The following is an 18,911-nucleotide window of genomic DNA, read 5'->3' on the forward strand; positions in this document are numbered from 1 at the left end:
AAAAAAAAAAAAATACTATTGCTATTAATCATTAGCCACACAAGGTTATGAGACATTAAGCTCAGACAGGAGACAACAAGTGTGGGGCCTTCTAAGCTAAAAAGTTAGGAGAAAGCCTCCCCCCATAACATAGTACTTCTTTTCATATTGTATAACTTCATGATATTTTTCTAACATATATTTCAGTGTTCCAACTTTTTGGAAATTAGTTTGTAGTCTTTCTGTTACAAAAGGAGCTTTGATTTTCTAAAATAGTTCTTCTATGGTTCTGCATCCGATAAAGTCATATAATAAGCCATTTTACCTAATGGATTCACAGTTTGGACTTTTCTTTTGTCTTTTCCTAAAACTGGGTGTGGGCCGTTGTCTTGTGTTGCGCAACAAATGGGAATCTGTGGAGCTGGGAAAGAGAAACAGCTGGAGGGAGGGTTTACGTGATTCAACGTGTCACCTTCCGCTGAAATTTAGATTTTTGGAGGAGAAGTTTCATACCAGGCCCCTTTCTTGACCCTCTTCCTCCTCCTCCTCCACCTTCCCTCGAGCTCCGCCTCGAGCCAGCTGCACACCTGAGCCACGGAGCTGCAGCACCAGGTAAAAGTGAGGGGGGCTTCTGTGTGTTTTCTGTCTGTCAGCTACGGAGTGTGAGGAAGACGAAAAACAGGTGGAGAAGGTGAAGGCTCCGTCTCTGGACCGTGCTCCTCCGTGAGTTGAAAGCTTTGCTGAAACCGTCGAACTGAGCTTAGACCTCCCGGTGAACAGTCTGGCGGAAGCGGTTCAAATGTTTCGTGGAACTTTGCCTTAATTCACGCTGTGGATTAATCCCACCAGTCGCAGTGTTTGAAAACCGATTAACTCTGACAAAGATTAAAGGATTTTTCTCGTGCATTGGTAGCGACTTTACCGCAGTTTGGACGCCGAAAGTGGGTCAAATAGCGCAGTTTCCAGCAGAATAGCGGTGCGCAAATAGCCACAGCCACTCATTTACTGTAGATATTAACTAATCTGTGACTTCTTTCATATTCTGAGGTGAACAACAGCCCACTCTGAGCAGGTCTTTGTTTTAGCCACTTTAAATTGTTTGCGCATTAAAGTTCCTCAACTCTTTGCATGTTATTTCATATTCAGATATTTGAGGTTCTGTTGCTGTCTTGTTTTACAGGATAAACAGGCAGAATGGGTGAGGCTCCGGTCAGAGAAGATGGTACAGTAACACGATCAGCAGAGGTTTGTCCAGAAATGAGCTCCTTTATTTTTCTTCTGAGTGTCTGTATTAGTGTCATTTTGTGTTTTGTTTAAACCTATGTCTTCACTGGTCAAGTATGTGGGCTCATTTCCTGTGGATGACCGCTGTTTAGATGACCAGATAGAGCAACTTCACACACAGCTCAAGTCCCTAAAAGTGAGTCCTTAGCTGAGATTTTATCTGTCGCAACAGCAGTTGTGAAAAGAATACCTAATGCACTGGTTGTCTTTAATCAGGGATGCAAAACGAGAAAGCCGGTATCCCTCAAGTTCTCCATTAAAGGTGTGAAAATGTACAATGAGGATGAAACGGTAAGTGTGAGTGTTTCTGATGACACCATTTGTACAACAACAGGTTTCAGTTTGCTGTAACCTGCTTTAGTCACACTGGTGTCTCTGGTTCTTGTCTGACTTGTGTGTCATCCTCCCTGTTTGCAGACCCTCCTGATGGCTCATGCTATACGCAGAGTCTCTCTGTCCACCGCCCGTCCCGTCAACGCGCAGTTTGCCTTTGTCTCCCATAACCCAGGCAGCTCTGACGCCCAACTCTACTGCCACGTCTTTAAAGCAAGACATGCCAGAGCGGTAAGAAATATCCAGAGATGTACTTATATCAGCATAGGTGCTCTCAAGTTTATCACAAAGTAGTAGTTGGGCATAAAGTTCCATGGTTTCTGCCTTTTTTTTGGCATGCTCATCTATCAGGACAGCTTATTGTCACTGGCAGGGCGAGTAATGAATTCTGACTTTAAAAGAAAAAAAGAAGAATCAGGACATTATGTGTTGGGCATCAAAACAACAGCCCGATAAATGAAGTCATTCTACCAAAGAATAGTTACAGAAAAGTAAAGGTATTGTTTTAGACTGGCCAAATGAAAGTTCTCACTTTAGTTCAATAAAAATGTTGTGGAACCGCAGCATGATGGTGTGGTATGTTGTGTTTAAAACCTTTGCCTCACAGCATGAAGGTTCCCGGTTCTAATCTCAGCTGGGGTATGAGCCAAGTACGCTGGCTTAGTTCAATCAGGTCACACCAAAAACTGAAACTAAAGGTTACTTTTGATATTCTGACATTGAGGCTATGTACATACCAACTTGGGTATTTTTTTAAAAGCTGTTTTCATTTTTATGACCAAAAAAAAAGTTTTAAAAATCCTTTCCGCACGTCACTGTTTTCTTTCAAATTTCTCCAAAGCTTGCAACTCTTCAGTCGACTCAGTCAAAAGCAACCATGATGTCCTGCACATGTAAAATTTCTCCTGCCGTTTTTCTGCCAAAATCACCTAGTTCTTAAAGTTATCCCATCACTTTGAGGTTTAAATGGCTCTGGACCAAAGCTGGTGACATTGGCTTTGGGTCCTGTGGTGTTTTATGTAGCAGTGTCAGTGGTAACCAGATATTTATGCAAAGATGTAAAAAGTCCTGTTAGCATCGGCACTACCTTGGCTAGGTCCCGCTTGGCCATAAAAACAAAGGGGAGATATTTGCGTTGTCATAGCAAGAAGAAAATGGCTCACAATCTGACACCAAGAGCCAAAACCCCCATTTTTCCAGTCCATACATAAAGGTTACAGTCAGTGAAAGTCTTCACCCTGGAAGCTGTTTTCCAAAGAGTTCAGTTTCATTGTCAAAACTGCAATTGCATGTGGACGATGGGTTCAGACACAGAAATCTCAGTCATCAAAATCCCATCCCATCAAAATCAGGGTCTCTGTCAGAAATATTCTCTCAAAATTAGGCTCAGAGTCGCTGGATACAATTAACACAAAACATTTATTTCTTGCAAGAAAGAGACAAGTCCGCACAACCTGTCAGGAAGCTGGCTCAGAGTTGTCTCACTCACAAAATGGTACTATTGCTATTTATATTATTTGTGTTTGCTGGCCACACAATGTTATGAGAAAAGGACATTATGTTATGGAACCAACCAATCTCTTCACATCAGCTTTTCATTCAGTTGGGGTGGAGCGCTTAGCTTCGCCGTCCACCCTTTTGTACACTTGGATAAAAATTTGTGATTGTTCCACCATCATCTTGGCATGATGGGCCCCCTTCCAGAATTCCAGACAATTCATCGTCACCCTCTACCTGTTGATACATTATGCGGGTACCAAACCATTCTCCATCATGTCAGTGAAGGGGTCGTTGATCCCTGAGTTTTCTATCAGCTCTGCAGAGAGTGATGTGAGTCCCTCTTAGTGATGCTGCCATCTGGGGAAGTATTGTTAGGAATAAATAAAAGTGGGGAACAGGAAAAAGTTCCAAACATTTTAATTATTCAGCAATGCCTTGTAGATGTAATTTATCCAATAAACATTTTTATTTATTGTTGCCCACCAGAAAAGAAGAGATTCAAAGTCTGAAGCTACTTGATTTCTAGCTTTAAATTCGTCTGGGACTTCTCAGAGCCCCAATGCTATCTAGGTACACTCTGTTATTAAATGAACCTCCAGACATAGTTGAATGCTTGAGCTTAGCAGCTTCTCACCCAAGGCCTTAAAGTCCCCCACAGGGAACAGATGGAAAGGCATCAGTAGTTGGGCCGTTGCGCAGCTGCCCTCCAGTTAGATGGAAGGACGGGCCTCAGTTTCATATCCCCACACAGCCACCAGAGGTCTGCTCTCATGGAAGTCTGGTTCCGAAACCAAGATGCCGAGTAGTTACCTGCGTCCTGAGTGACATTGATGGATTCTTGACAAGTCAACGCTGAGGGCGGTACATTTCTTTTCTTAACTGCTGGGAACAACAAAGAGAGAGTTTTACATTGCTTTGTGTTGGGTACAAAAGATTCATTATACAATTGTTATGCACATTGGAAACCAGTTGGGTCAGAGTGATTGCTTCATTTCTAAATGTGATCTGGCTTTAGCACATTTAATACAATGAGATTGATATTTTGTCGTGCTGTATACATCATCCATTTAGTATTTAATATTATCTGTTTTTTTTTTAACATGATTTTCACACTCCCACTTAACTCCCTGTTAGCTTTAAAACGGGTATTCCCCATATTTTCCTCCTGCAGCTAATCAATTTTCAGTGGAGTTAATCTGAGTTACTAGTCAATGAAACACTACTTTTGTCGTTATGTCACCAGCAACAACAGTACGGCAACCAGACTCCAATGTTTGCTGTTTCACCACCACTTCAACTCAATCTGAACTAGTCAGTGTAACATTACTCGTGTCGTTTCACAAACAACAGTACGGCTAAACTTCACAGTCTGCAGCAGCTGCTTCACCACTTCAACAATTTAACTTAATTGGTCTAACAGTTGTTAGTTAAATTATCACTCATTTTTGCCCAATTAATTTTTTTGCCTTAACAATCACACTATTTCTCGCCAACAATAGTAACACAAAGGGATCCTTACCATAAATCCACTGGTAAGTCCAACAACAAGGAATCCAGCAAGTCTGGCCACAGATTCAAATATAAAGATCCCGTCACCTTTCCCCCAGCCAGTGGCAGCCGACCTCTATCAGTTACTCCACTGAGAGGACTTTAGTTAGGAGTCCTGGACTCCCCCGTGCACGGTTTCAGCTCCGATCCTGGGTGGTGGAAAGGATATTAAGATCCGGTTCGAAGGACCAGGATGTCAGAAAAATTCTCTCAAAATTAGGCTCCGAGTCGCTGGATACAATTAACACAAAACATTTATTTCTTGCAAGAAAGAGACAAGTCCGCACAACCTGTCAGGAAGCTGGCTCAGAGTTGTCTCACTCACAAAATGGTACTATTGCTATTTATATTATTTATGTTTGCTGGCCACACAATGTTATGAAAAAATGACATTACTAGCCATTCAATGTTATGGGAAAACAAGTTCAGACAGTCAAAAACAATTTTGCTTGCTACACAGTGTTACGAGAACCAAAAGATGAGAGGAAGCCTCCCCCCATCACAGAAACCTTTATTCTTGCAGCTTTTCTCATTGTATAACTCCATAATTTTTCTAACATTCTCAAATATGAAACATTCTGTTTAACCGAGTGCTCGTCGTCATCTGCAGACATCAGATTTAAAAACATCCAGGGATTAAAGATGGAGACGGCCACTGCAGCATGAATAGCCTAACTGTATGTAATACTGTACCGTATTGAACTAGTTTACTTTCTTTTTTAGAAGAAGTTTCTTTTTTAAACTTTTTTTTTTATTTAAAGTTCACCCCCTGTATAACTAACATGACTGGGATGCATTTCCTCTGTTGTGCACAGGCTTAAAAATGGATCCCAACAAGTTGGACTCTTGTCCAAACAATCAACATACACTTGCACTGTCTGAACCAATCACTGTCCAGATAAATTAGAGACTTGATAATAAGAAAAGATAGCAGCAGCACTGGACATTAACAAAAAAAGTTAAGCCAGATAGTTTCCAATAGTTTACTGTTTATTGTCTGTACAGGAAGTCAAACACTCCCACTTTACACGAGTTCTAATGTTAAAAAAAAAACGGCATCACGTCAGTGGGACGCTCACAAACAACAGAAATAGGCCCCACTCCCCAAAATGTCTGATAGTTGGTGAATTATGTCAAAGTTGTTAATCAATTTGGGTTTAGCTGTTCACCTTTTGCTCACCTTCTCTCCATATAGGCCCAGTTCCTGAACCTGCTGCTGTGCCGCTGTTTCCAGTTGTCTTACCTGGAGAAGCACCCTGAAGAGGCACAGGAAGACTCAGTTGGCTCAGCGCCTCGTCGCAACCCGTCACTGCTCAACCACGGCTTCCCTCTTAGCGTCAGCGCTCTGGTTTCCTTTAGAAGAGCCCCTTTTCGAGGCTTGTTGCTAGGCTCAAAGGTTTGAACCGTCCTGTCTTCATCTTTTCCTTCACTCAACAAATAAACCCTGAATTACAAAAATCAAATCTTATTACCAAGCATGGTTTTAAATGGCTGAACTATTAAATTCAACAGGAACTTCTGGATATTTAATACACTGTTAACAGACATATTAATTTAAAGAATCTAAATCTAATGAGGCAAAAAAACTGCCCCAAACCATAACCACCTGCTCTAAGATGACATTTTCTTTATAGAAGTCTAAAAAATCTTCCGACGACAGCCAAGATGATGTCTTTCCCACCTCTTCTTCATCACTGATACGCAAGAAAGCCATCCGCACCAAAGGTCTGAGTTCTGGTGCTTACCGCTCCTTCACCTTCACGCCGCTCAAACAGCGTGGTCTACAGGAGCGACTGAATGCATCACAAGGTGGGCCAAGTGTTCACAGAGCGCTATCGAGGGTCAAAGAATTGATTAGGTAAAGCAAACCCTCAGTGTTACACGCTGGACATCCTCACTCTGGTGTGACATGGAAACTGTCATCTCATGTGGGTCATGCTGAATTTTCCCAAAGCTTCTCACTGTTTGGTTTCCTCTCACTGGTGTTTATGTGAAGCTTGAAAACAGGGGTTTTTGGGGGTTGTCTCCTCACCAAATCCCTTTCACTTAGTTGAGACATTACATTACACAGCTTTACATTGGCTCCTTTCTCTCACAAACATAGTTGGTGGAATATCTTCTTTTTTTTCGTTTGGCATGAAAACAAATCCATACTTACTCATGAATTCTCTGTTTATACATGATGTGGAGCAGGAGAGGGTCAAGACAAGAGGCCCGCAAGGAGGTCCCGGGCTCCGAGCTTGGCCGAAACTGAAGAAGCTCTGGCTCAAGCGGTGTGGTGCTGGGCTGGTATCGCAACGTCAGTACATAGTGCATCTAATATATCTTACCCCTGCAGATTTAATTTGAGTGTTCAAACATCAGCGTTTTTTCTTCTTGGCGTTGCAGTGACAGCAGCTACTCCCTCCTCACAGATGACGTTCTGGGATCATACCTTCTGTGCCCACATCCTAAAAAACCCAAATGTGGTTCCCTCATCATTCGCTTCCCTTCTGGCCTGACCACCTACCTCATAGAAAACACTCGTAAAGGGAAATTCTTGCTTGAGGTAATCATTGAGTTATGGCAGCTTGGTTTATATGCATGTTTACTCATAGATACATGCTTTAAATGTGTCATTTTCTACTGATTGTTTTATAAATAATTTTCAGCTTCCAAAAATAAATACCACTGCATATTTTTCCAAAGACTTAGATTAACCCCAACAAGTTCCCACTCAGTCATAGATAGATTTTGACTCTACTTAATTAATGCTTTATTGGAAATCCATCAAGCTTTTTTCCAAAATACAGTTTTCCACATTCAGTAGTGGGGCTTGGGTTCCTTTTGGGTAATTTGTCAAATGTTTCTTTGGCATTCTGTTATGTTTAGAAGAAGTCGGCCAGTTGACCATGTAGCATCCCAGTATTACGGGTGTGGGTCTGTAGCACAAAGACCACCACAGTAACTCTAAAATACTTCTGAAACCAGAGTGATTTTTACTTTAATATTTTTGTTTGTCTTGGTGATAGAAATGCAAGACGGAGTTCACTTCTATTGCTGAGCTGATTGATCACTACACAGAGACCCAGGATGAGCTGCCGTGCCTGCTGAGCTGTGCACGAGTGAACCACTGCTACGAGTGGGAGGAATGTACCAACACAGAGGCTGCTGCGAAGCTACGCAAGAGCCCAAACAGAGCTAAAATAAAAAGTACCCATGGAAGGGAATGGGTGTAAAGCTCATGTCTCTGAGCCTCAGAGGATGCAAAAAGAGTGACACTATTATTTCTGTTGTACATGTATAATCACTTAAATCACATGGTGTTGTGAGGAGGCTTCACTAACTGTAAACTTTTAGCATCGTGCACATATTAATGGTGTTGGCACTTATTGTATATAGTATACGCACCATTTCATTAGGGTACTTATTTGTCAAATGTACTGTTTTGCTGCTTTTATGTTTTTCAGTGTAAAATTTGAAAATATTTTTATGTGCCTGTGAGGCACTGGGAGCTTATTACTGTTTTTAGATGTGAAACTAACAACCTGAATTTGTGGCATGATGGCAAAGCCATACCTTTTTTTTAGATGTTGTTTAAGATTTAACGCTGATATTTAATCAAATTTTACTCTTTTTTTTTAAAATCTTTTTCTACACATTCCAGTATGCGTTTTAGACATTATTAGTTGAAATGCTGACAGTGATGTCCAATTTCTTTTTAAAGACATGGTTCTGCTTCTTTTGCCGGTCATGTATGCGGTTCAGAATAAGGTTGGCCAAATTTTTCTGCACAAGATACGTCACAGATAATGTTTTCCTGGAGAGAACTTTCCAGCTTAAGTCAACAATTTGCATATACCTAATCCCTGTTGACAATAAATTGTGGGCTTTCTCTTTTTAGTCCACACCCTGCTGAAACATTGGTGTCCCATCATTTATAACTATTATACCTATACTGACATCGATATTTAACAAATGACCTGTTAAGCAACTTGCACTGTTCTACACTAAACCTATTACACATATTTTCCTCAAATTTCTCAAAAACGATTTCACTATTTACAGAAAATCTGTCACTAAATGTTGACTTAATATGGTTTGGTGCTTTTATTGCGGATATCAGCTGACCCACACGAGTGAACACACGCTTTAAACCTGAACCAGGTTAAAGGTTTAAAGGTTAAAACACAATTTAACACCATAAGGGTAAAGGAAAGTTCAGGTGTGTGCATGATTTCTCACCAATTTTCAATAAATTTGCAGTAAAAGTTTTTTTTTTGCTACACTTGTGACTTCCTCAACACAAATAAAACAACACTGACTTAAACTTACTACATGAATGAGTTTATACGTTAATATTCAATGACCTGAAGAGATGTCAGTTAAAAAAAACAGGGTTATACATAAAGGAGCACAGTAATTCCTTAACCCGTCCTCCACTTTTTCACTCACAGACCTTAAGAATTTAAATTAAGTCGGGTTCACATTTGGATTTGTTTTTGTAAATGGGTTAAATAACTTTAAATGAAAACATTAAATGTCCAATATTAAACCCCTCCATGCACTTTAAAACGTGTCAAAGTGCTGTAATCTTTTATAAAGTGACTGCAAGAAGTTATTAAGTGTGCAGCTATTGCTTTTGGTATATATGTTATTTAAATTGAGAGTTTTCAAAAATAAATAAATCAAGGCGTCACTATACAAATTCACAGGCACTAAAAATGGATTTGTGTGAGAAGATAAATAAATGGTTAAAAAAAGACTGATCTCAAGCGTAGTCAGATGGTTGGAGGATATATGTGGAGACACTGCATCATCCCAAAACTATTTCCAGACCTCCAGGGGTTCTTCAAAGGCATATTTTCCTCACTAAACAAGGTTGTGTTGAGAATCCCAAAAAGTGAGCCTGGACATAAATTGTTAGGGGGACTTTGTTAATTTTATTTATAAAAATGTCTTACATTTTTGGGTCAGTTTAGTAAAACAGAGAGAAAGCTATCATTATGTAGCCAATATAAATGATCTTGTAGTGGAAAAGCCTTCTTTAAATGAGAATGCTAAATAAATGTAAATAACATACTTCTTGCTTGAACAAATGACTAAGGAGGATTTAACAATTGACAATTGATGCATCCCTCATTACTCTCAGCGTTACTGGTGTTAATACATTTGGGGAAAAGATGCCTTATTGGAGGCAAACTTGGCCTAAGAAGAGACCATAGTTTCTTGCTAAATATTGAAAACACCCATTTAGCAGATAGTAATAATAATATGTAAAGTAATGCAAAAAGTTTCAACCTATTTTGCGCTTTCTTTTTACATACTGTAGCCTCACTCCGTTCTCAACAAAATGGCGACCTCTCTGAAACAGTTTCGCCCCCCCAACAGTTATTCATGGTTGCTAGGCAACTTCATAACGCGGTGGTAAGAGGTGCAGAATGGCAGAAGACCCGAAACAACATTCAACGAGGTCAGTCGGCACTGTGTTTGATATACTTCAATCTCCGCTCCGTTTTGTGATATTTTTCGTGGCAGACGAAGATTAATTTTACTCGTGGTACGAGTTGTTTGGTTGGACATGTGATTATTATCAGTGTTACCTAATGAGGATCCTGCTATGGGTGCTTATCTGTAGGTGTGTAATAATAAAAAAAAGCGAACATTGTGTCTCATTAGTTACTTTTATTTTAATATCTACGGGTCAAGCAGTTTCTGTAAAGTGAATTTTGAGACATGGGGTCAGAGTCGGTGAAGGTGGTGGTCAGGTGCAGACCCCTGAATGACAGAGAGAAGGCTCTCAACTCTAAGATGGTCCTGACCATTGACCTGCATCGCTGCCAGTGCTTCATTGAAAAACCGGGGGCAGTGGATGAGCCTCCCAAACAGTTCACCTTTGATGGGACCTACTACATTGATCAAACAACTGAGCAGATGTACAATGAGATTGCTTATCCTTTGGTTGAGGTACTCTTCTGTTTTTTGCATTACATAACCAGCGGGCATGTTACTGGACACCTTAATACCAACACACCTCATTATCATTAATGTATTTTTACAGGGTGTCACTGAAGGATACAATGGCACAATTTTTGCTTATGGACAAACCGGGAGTGGCAAATCTTTCACCATGCAGGGGGTGTCTGAGCCTGCAGCCCAGAAAGGTGTCATCCCTCGAGCTTTCGAACACATATTTGAGAGCATTCAGGTATGTTAGGGGGATTGTTTTCACCCATGCAACAAATCCATAAACAGAATAACGTTGCATGCATGTTAATACTCATTTCTCTAGTTTTTGCCCAGGCTTGTCTAAGCTTTGTTTAATAATTGTGTTTGTGTGCAAGCCAGTGTGCTGAAAATACAAAATTCCTCGTGAGGGCCTCTTACTTGGAGATTTACAATGAAGAAATTCGAGATCTTTTGGGAAGCGACACCAAACAGAGAATGGAGGTTAGTTTCTGTTGTTTCAACAAACAAATCAAGCTACTCTGTGTGTAAGAATTGAAGCCAGAGGGATTATTGTTCCTTGCCAAGTAAAATAATTACTAAACCCAATTCATGCACTGCACTGCAGAGCTTATGTTTTGTTCACAATACTTACTGCACATGTTGCCATGGTGATTTAAAAGTTGTTAAATAAATGATTCCTTAAAGGTCAAGGTGTTTGAACAGCGAAACAGATTTTGACAGTGTGTTTGTGTGCTTTTTGTGGTTGATGAATGCCAAGCTGAAAGAGCACCCAGAGCATGGGGTGTATGTGCGGGACCTCTCCATTCACACTGTGCACAGTGTGGGAGAGTGTGAGAGAATCATAGAGCAAGGCTGGGGGAACCGGGCAGTGGGCTACACACTGATGAACAAAGACTCCTCCCGCTCCCACTCCATCTTCACCATCCATTTGGAGATCTGCAACACTGGTAAAAACGGTGTCATTTTTTCTAAAAACCCTGTTAATGTTAAAGTTTTTGAATATATAGCCCATGCTTACTCATTCACTAGTGTTAGTATATATTTGCTATTGTTTTTTTAATCTATGATCTGTATAAAGTTCTCAAGTGCAAAAGTTGATCAAGAGATAATCCAGAAAGAACTATGAAATATAGACCCATAATTTAGAATACTCTGCTAAAAGCAAAATCTCTTTCGTTTTGATATTTTGGGATGAAACTGAAAGTTATCTTTCTCAGATGCGGATGGCAGTAACCATCTACGAGCTGGAAAACTCAACCTTGTAGACCTTGCAGGAAGTGAGCGTCAGTCTAAAACCGGTGCTACTGGTGAGCGACTTCGTGAGGCCACGAAGATCAACCTCTCCCTTTCTGCTCTTGGCAACGTCATCTCCGCCCTGGTAGACGGACGCTCCAGATACATCCCCTACCGGGACTCTAAGCTGACCAGGCTTCTGCAGGACTCTCTGGGAGGAAATACACGCACCTTGATGATCGCCTGTCTCTCCCCCGCGGATAACAACTATGAGGAAACCCTGAGCACGCTGCGGTATGCAAATCGGGCCAAGAGCATCCAGAACAGGCCTCGAATCAACGAGGATCCCAAAGATGCTCTGCTCCGAGAGTATCAGGAGGAGATCAAGAACTTGCGGGCCCTCATCTCAGGCCAGCTGGGCAACACTGACCTTTCATGTAAGTGATAAATCCTCTTGACTAGCTTTTTGATCAAGTAGCATTATTCTTATGTAAATGATATATCTTGAAAATAATCTTTAAAATGTTTTTTCCTTTTTCTTCCTCTCATTTACTGTGTAGCTCTGCTGGCTGGTCAGTCCCCAGCTGTTCCTACAAGGCAGCAGTCCAAAACTACCGAAGAAAAAAAGGAAAAGATTAAAGAGGCAAACACAGACCATTCCCACACCAATATATCACTTCTCATCTATGTGTGCATTGTGTGCGAACGGGGTGATTTATGGATTGAATTCCACTCTCTCTGCAGGAGTACGAAGAGAAGTTGGCCAAGCTGCAGGCTGAGTACAATGCAGAACAGGAGTCCAAGGCAAAACTGCAGGAGGACATTACTGCTTTGAGGAGCTCGTATGAATCAAAGCTGTCTAATCTGGAGAAGGTCCAAGCCAGCAGGGGGAGCTCTGTCCCTAAGAATGGTAAAAGAAAATGATGTGCCATATCAAAAGCCACTGCAGTTTCTGTATGAATTGGAATTATTTAATCATCATTTTGTCATTCTGTTTTTCAAGAGCTCTTGCTATGTGTCCACCACATGTATACTGAGTTACACTGTGTTGCTTCTCAACATCAGCGAGCCGCTGCTCTATAACTGCTGAGGAGGAGCGCTGCCTCAACACTGATCCCATGTGCCACAGTACAGCTGGAGCTACTTCATTAACGCAGGTATAATCCACCACCATCTTTCACCATGACCACTGATGATTCACAGCTTGTTGTAGTTCTGAAAGTAGTGTAAAAAAAAACAGCCACGGATCCAACTTATGGAATGATATTTCCTCATGTTGGTGAGCCAGCCTGCTGTGCCTTGTGCTACAGTCAGTGTCCAAAGAGATCCAGTTGGAAGTGGGATCATTCAGTCAGCTGATATCAGCACATCCACACCCCTGGACCAGAAACATGTCCTGGAAAGGTATGCAACATGTGTTGATTGTGTTTTCCCCTCCTAATTTTGGGCTCTTGTTATTTTCAGATATACAATAAAACATTTTTAGACATATTTTCCACATTGTTTAGTATTTCACTTGAATATTTTATGCTGTACGCAGAAGAGCAGGTTTTCTTTAATGTACTTTATAAGGAATTTAATAAATGGGCTTTTTTAGAAATGTCATAATGATAATTAATCCAGCCATGCAGCATCATAATTCCTCCATCTCTCGCCAGACTGCAGCAGCTGGAAAAAGAGGTGGTAGGAGGGGAACAGGCCAGGAACAGAGAGTTACAACAGAAACACCGGCAGAGGAAGAACCTCGCTGACCAGAGAAAAGATCAGCTCATTCAAGCTCTGTCAGAGGACAGTGAGGAGAGTGAAAGTGTGCTGTTGAACGTCTACAATTCAATCCAGGAAGAAGTCCATGCCAAAGGCAAGATGCTGGTCAAAGTACAGGGCAAGGTGGGTGGCAGAAGCTGCAGGACAAATGGGAAAGAATGAAAACACAGTACAGTATGCAAATAAGAACATTTCTGTTTGGTTGGTCAAGACAATTTTGCTTCTTCTCATCTTTTAAAAGCTTTTGTATTCTAAGTTCATAGTTCAGTCCAGATTGTCCCAAATCAGTTAAATCTGGCCCATAATTTAGAGTAATGCAAAAAGCACGCACAAGGTACATGTTTAACGTCTGGGCTCTGGATGTACTGTACAAAACACAGAATTTAAATTAAGAGGTAGCTGTAATAATTGATGCGCCACCATCCAGCCAACATGACCCTGTTGTGATAGTTAAAAGCAGCCAAGCTGGAGATCCGTGACCTGCAGGCAGAGTTTGAAGTGGAGAGGAATGATTATTTAGCGAACATCCGCCGGCTGGAAAGAGAAGGCCAGCTGCTGAACAGCCTGTTGGAACGTATGGTGCCCCTGGTGCGGCGAGACTGCAACTACAGCAACTTGGACTGCTTGAAGAAAGAAGCGGTTTGGGAAGAGGACAGCGCCACCTGGAGGCTCCCGGATGTGATGGTGCAAAAAACTGCACTGCCTTCAGGTGGGGTTTATGAAGTTGGCATACAAAAAAGGATTATCAGTGTGAAAGCCTATCAGTATTTACTTTGTTGATTGTTTCTTTAAATATTGTCTGATTTTATTTAATTCTCATAGCAGTGGCTCCAAAACTTTTAACTCACAAAGGGTCTTGTCCTGATGCCGGAGAGCAAGAGGTGTGTGTATCCATTTCATTGGATTGTTTCTTAATTAAAGAACGCACACGTAAATACAATCATTGGCTCACTACTGTGTGGTATTTGCAGGTAGAAGAGGACAGGTACAAGGAAATGCTGGACCGAAGTGATAGCGAAAACATCGCCAGCAGCTACTTCAAGTCGAAGAGAGCCAGCCAGTTGCTGGGAGGTGATGCTGCAAAGGGACACGGTGAGACGAGAAACAACACACGTAATAAGGACCTGTATACGGTTCAGATCACAACTCAGCTGAGTGAGTTGTGGGAAAACATTCACATATACTGTATGTATGTATCTATATATGAAATTATTTCTGCAGCAGTAATATGTCAAACAACCCTATAATTAACCATTTCCCTCTTGTTGCTGCTCTTCCCCTTCTTATGTGGTTATTCTCCCTGCAGTCATCCACACTCCTCCCCTGGTTAACATTGCGGCTCACCTCAGCGGTTCCAACACGAACCCCCCAGTCAGCTCAGATCCCTTCCTACCTCGGCCCTTCCGCTTGGAGTCTCTATGTGTCCCAATGTCCAATGGAAAGGTAAAGCGCAAAAAAAGCAAGTCTCACATCCATAGTGAGGGGATATGAAATGTCTCACACTCATGTCCCATGCTGGTTTTTGACTCGAACATTTTGTACACTTTGATTGATTTGACAGTATATAGTAAATACAGAATAATACATATTTTTTGTAGACACTGTCAATTTTAATTTGAGTAAATACTACCTACAGTTTGATACTTTTGCACTGTACTTAAAAATTAACTTGCTTCTGTTGCTTGTTTTCTTTACCCAGCATGTAAAACTACACTTGCTGCGGCATTAAAAGCTGGTTTTCATTTACTTAACAAAACAAATCTATTAAACTTAACCCTAATGTGAACACAGTGGAAATGAAAAAGATCTCAGACAAAGCTTAGACAGGTTTGTCGTGTCTAGGCAAATGTGGAACTCTGTGGTAATATGGTCAGGTTATCAAGGCAGCAGTGACTGTACTTCTGAGTTATCTCATGTTACACATGAACTTAGTTCTGTAGGCTCTGATGTGACATAAGTAAACCATTTAAGTCTGAGCCAAATGCATGTGAATTTCTAATTAATCATCATTAAATTTGATCTGAGTGCAACAACAAAGAATCCTGTGGATGAATCACTTAAACGTTTTGTCAGTAGTGTGTTTCAGGGGATGGACCCTTTTTTTTCATAATACTAACATCTCAAACACTACAAACCCACATTTGTCCCAGACTGATGAACTCAATCTATTCTATACTTGACTTTTCTGTATGTGTATCGTTTTTCTCATTGTGGCAATGTTTTTTCTGCATGTGTGCAGACATACTAGATACTGGGCCTTAGTAACAAGTTATAATCTCCTGCAATAAGTAACCACACACTAATACAGTGGCTTGAACACTGTTTCATAGTAATTGTTAAAATATGGCAGTGAGATAATCAATAGCATAGCATGTCAGTGATATCAAGAGAGCAGAGAAATGTTAGCCTATCTTGCTAAGTTCACGCAGAGTAGGTGCTTAAGATAATCGGATCATTAAAGAACAGCTGAGCGGGCTTTCTCATCAACAGAGTGGCTTGTAAGATGAGTAGTATGGCTGATGGTTGTTCTGTAATGCGAGTGCTGAATGAAGCACAGAGGTAAAGAGCCTGCCGGTTACTTTAAGCTAATAAAATTACACTTTAAACAGTCAACATGGAGTATCCATGGTAACATCTTGGGAAGTAGGCTGCAAAATGAAAAATGCTAGCAACACTTTCACTGCTGTATTTAGACTTTGCAAAGATAAAGATTTCAGTGTACAACAAATTTACATGTAGACATTAGCTTATTTTTGCAATCCCTGTGAACATCTCCAATTTTTCGACAGTAATCGTAGTGAAATGAACACTTTTAACACCATGTAACTCATGCATACAGTAGAAATTGTCATGGAAAGGAACAAAGAAAATATTCATACATACATAAAATCATGATGATCACATACTGGAAATGACCATTGCAGTTTATGAGACACTGCAAAAACACCCAAAGCGTTTTTTTTTAATGTTGCTTCTCATTGTTAAAATAAAAAGCATGAAATTATGTACTTCTTTGAGGCTTTGCTCCAAGAAATATACCAAACAACTCTTACAGGCACATCTGTGAATCTGAAACAATCAATGACAAATGCTGCTGATTTAAGCTCAAACTTTATCCACTCTGAGACTGATTTTTTTTTTGGTCCTATTGTGCCTTATCAGGTATTATTTATAACTGAATAATTAGATTTACAGTCCATTTCCAGTAATTGTGTAGAACTTTAGGTGTTTGAAAGGTGCAAGGCATATTTTCAGTATGTATTGGAAAGTACAGCAGAAAATTTGTTTGGAATTACAAAAGGCTGCACTTAAATAAGTATATACAGTCAAAAATGGAAGTGCTGGTATTTGCCTTTAAATTGTTTTCTTCTCTTCATCCTCCTCTGCTTTGGTTTGCCAAAAGTGCCAAGTGCCAAATTCTCACTTAACACCCAAAGCCGATGGTACGTTTTGGCTCCTTCTGAGCACTGCGGGACTGGATAGTGTAGTGGTATGATTGCCACCTTTCATGTGGATGACAAAGGTTCAAATCCTGAATGAAAGGTACTACCTCCAGTAGTGGTCCTCAGGCCTACCAATGTAAGTTGCTTTGGATAAAAGCGTCTGCTAAATGCATAAACATAAACATAAACTTCACTAAGGACCCCTGCTGTTAGCTGACTTCACTCCTTGAGCAGTCCGAGTTTTCTGAGAGCCTCCTTCCGATCAGCTCCCATCCCAGGCACCATCATCACAGTATATCCCACTGAGTTTGAGGCATTGTGGGATACAGGCTGAGCTGTGGATGTGGCTTGTATTGGCTTGGCTGAGGAGATGTTTTGTGGTTCAGGGCAGTTTGTGTAGTTGTGTAAGCTCGCAGATCGCTCCAGAACAGCTGACTTCAACCCACTGGATTGAACAGGATGATGTGATGCTGACACAGGCTGGTGATGGAAACTAGCACTGCTCTGCAGAAGCCGGTTCTTGGGTTCTGTGGGTACTTCTGAAGAACAAAAGGATGGGCTCCTTGAAGGATTAAAATTTGGTGCAGACCTGGTTGGTGTTGATATATTTCCCTCCTTCTGTGGCTCTTGATCTTTTAGGAGGCCTAGCTTCTTCAAAGCTTCCAGTCTCACCACCTGGGGATCTGATGGATGCTTGACACTGCATGAAACGTCCGGCGTTATGGATCCTCCATTTTGGGTTTTCACAGATATGTAGGCAGGAATCTGTTTGGGTTTGGGGGCCACAGCAGGAGGAAACCTGGAGACCTCTGAGTGGGATTTGTCAGATCTTTGCAAATCTCCAATGTTTGGGTCTTCTATCTTTTCCACATCTATGGTGTGATCAACTGTTGGACATAAAGGGGTCTTCTTTGTGGAGGCATTCCTCCGCAAATGAACTAGTGCCTCATAGGACAGGGGTCCTCTAGGGAAAGCACCCTCAGCTGTCCTGACCAAGTAGTCCTTGGGTTTTATGGAAGGTGGAATCACAACATTAACCTCTAAAGGTACTGGTGGAGCAGGAGGTTTCTGGTTGTGTTTGTGAGCAGGTTTGTTGTTAATATGCATTAACTGAGACTTGGAATAGACAGCTTTGTCTGTATGAGTGATTTGTTTTGTACTGGGAACAGAACACAGAGAACTGCTTGCCACAACGAGAGGTGTAGGAACCAGGTAGCTCTGCATGGGTTTGGTGTTGACATTTTTCTTGATGGGTTCTTTCGAAGCAGGTCTCTGTGATCCTGAAAAATAATAGAGCATGTTTGCTATGAGAAATACTACTTCAGTGAAAACTGTGTCCTTAATTCTGCATCTGTCCTCAGAGTTGAACTCACCACTGAGCTTGCTTTTGCTCATGGACACCGACAGATCAGCCAGTTTGGTTGCAAGGCTGCCAGGGTTGGGCAGTTGGTCAGGTTCATCATTAGAGAGTCCGCTATCCTCTTCAGTATCCAAAGACTCAATAGTCTCCTCCAAAAACATAAGACAGGCCTTTTCTTCAGCAGACAGGTGCTCCAGACTATCATCACTCTGAAATACAAACACATTCCTTTAGAAACAAACTCCCCAGTGATGAACTCCCTAAACAACTCTGTTGCCAACACTGTTTTGTCTTGCTATTTCAAGTTACTTTGTATGATGAGCTTCAGAAGAAGATTTATGGATTAAAGAGGATTAGCTCCTTTACTTACAAAGCCAGAATTGACACTCACAACACTGTCACAGCTGCCAGCACTGTCCATGCCATTCATCATCTCCAGTCCAGTGCCACCAGGCCAGGTATCACTTTTGGGCATCCTTGTGCCCCACTTATCCAGGGTTAGTGGCAGTATCTGTTGT

General features: G+C 41.2%; 3 protein-coding genes across 3 annotated transcripts; 2 read left to right on the plus strand and 1 right to left on the minus strand.

The window, feature by feature from the left end:
* Nucleotides 1-1,165: 1,165 nt before the first annotated feature.
* sh2d5 (SH2 domain containing 5) lies at nucleotides 1,166-8,230 on the plus strand. Its single transcript, XM_072381630.1, has 9 exons — nucleotides 1,166-1,224; nucleotides 1,319-1,399; nucleotides 1,480-1,554; nucleotides 1,681-1,827; nucleotides 5,840-6,040; nucleotides 6,279-6,453; nucleotides 6,838-6,943; nucleotides 7,033-7,192; nucleotides 7,656-8,230. Exons 1-9 carry the CDS (start codon nucleotides 1,174-1,176, stop codon nucleotides 7,860-7,862), a joined length of 1,203 nt encoding a protein of 400 aa, XP_072237731.1. The 5' UTR covers nucleotides 1,166-1,173; the 3' UTR covers nucleotides 7,863-8,230.
* Nucleotides 8,231-10,359: 2,129 nt separating this feature from the next.
* On the plus strand, nucleotides 10,360-15,116 carry kif17 (kinesin family member 17). Its single transcript, XM_072383093.1, is given in 14 exon segments — nucleotides 10,360-10,590; nucleotides 10,685-10,831; nucleotides 10,972-11,073; nucleotides 11,351-11,540; nucleotides 11,811-12,263; nucleotides 12,387-12,469; nucleotides 12,571-12,811; nucleotides 12,892-12,984; nucleotides 13,101-13,230; nucleotides 13,485-13,713; nucleotides 14,041-14,299; nucleotides 14,413-14,477; nucleotides 14,562-14,682; nucleotides 14,897-15,116. Coding segments are annotated over 14 exon segments (2,529 nt in total). The 3' UTR covers nucleotides 15,082-15,116.
* Nucleotides 15,117-17,252: 2,136 nt separating this feature from the next.
* On the minus strand, nucleotides 17,253-18,911 carry LOC140304096 (uncharacterized). The gene is made up of 3 exons (XM_072383094.1): nucleotides 18,764-18,911; nucleotides 18,407-18,602; nucleotides 17,253-18,313 (listed from the first exon to the last, which is right to left on the minus strand). The coding sequence occupies exons 1-3, from the start codon at nucleotides 18,866-18,868 to the stop codon at nucleotides 17,253-17,255; spliced, it is 1,362 nt and encodes a 453-aa protein (XP_072239195.1). The 5' UTR covers nucleotides 18,869-18,911.

This window comes from Leuresthes tenuis, unplaced genomic scaffold (genome assembly GCF_036924035.1).
Source record: "Leuresthes tenuis unplaced genomic scaffold, fLeuTen1.0.hap1 SCAF_3, whole genome shotgun sequence".
NCBI classification, from domain to species: domain Eukaryota; kingdom Metazoa; phylum Chordata; class Actinopteri; order Atheriniformes; family Atherinopsidae; genus Leuresthes; species Leuresthes tenuis.

What these genes read in the sequence shown, in the direction of transcription:
- sh2d5 (XM_072381630.1), top strand. Translation starts at nt 1,174, where the DNA reads ATGGGTGAGGCTCCGGTCAGAGAAGATGGTACAGTAACACGATCAGCA. An exon ending in CACAGCTCAAGTCCCTAAAA is followed by an intron (nt 1,400 to 1,479) that starts GTGAGTCCTTAG and finishes GTCTTTAATCAG; the next exon opens with GGATGCAAAACGAGAAAGCC. An exon ending in AAGGGAAATTCTTGCTTGAG is followed by an intron (nt 7,193 to 7,655) that starts GTAATCATTGAG and finishes TCTTGGTGATAG; the next exon opens with AAATGCAAGACGGAGTTCAC.
- LOC140304096 (XM_072383094.1), bottom strand. Translation starts at nt 18,868, where the DNA reads ATGCCCAAAAGTGATACCTGGCCTGGTGGCACTGGACTGGAGATGATG. An exon ending in TGAGTGTCAATTCTGGCTTT is followed by an intron (nt 18,603 to 18,763) that starts GTAAGTAAAGGA and finishes TTTGTATTTCAG; the next exon opens with AGTGATGATAGTCTGGAGCA. An exon ending in GAGCAAAAGCAAGCTCAGTG is followed by an intron (nt 18,314 to 18,406) that starts GTGAGTTCAACT and finishes ATTATTTTTCAG; the next exon opens with GATCACAGAGACCTGCTTCG.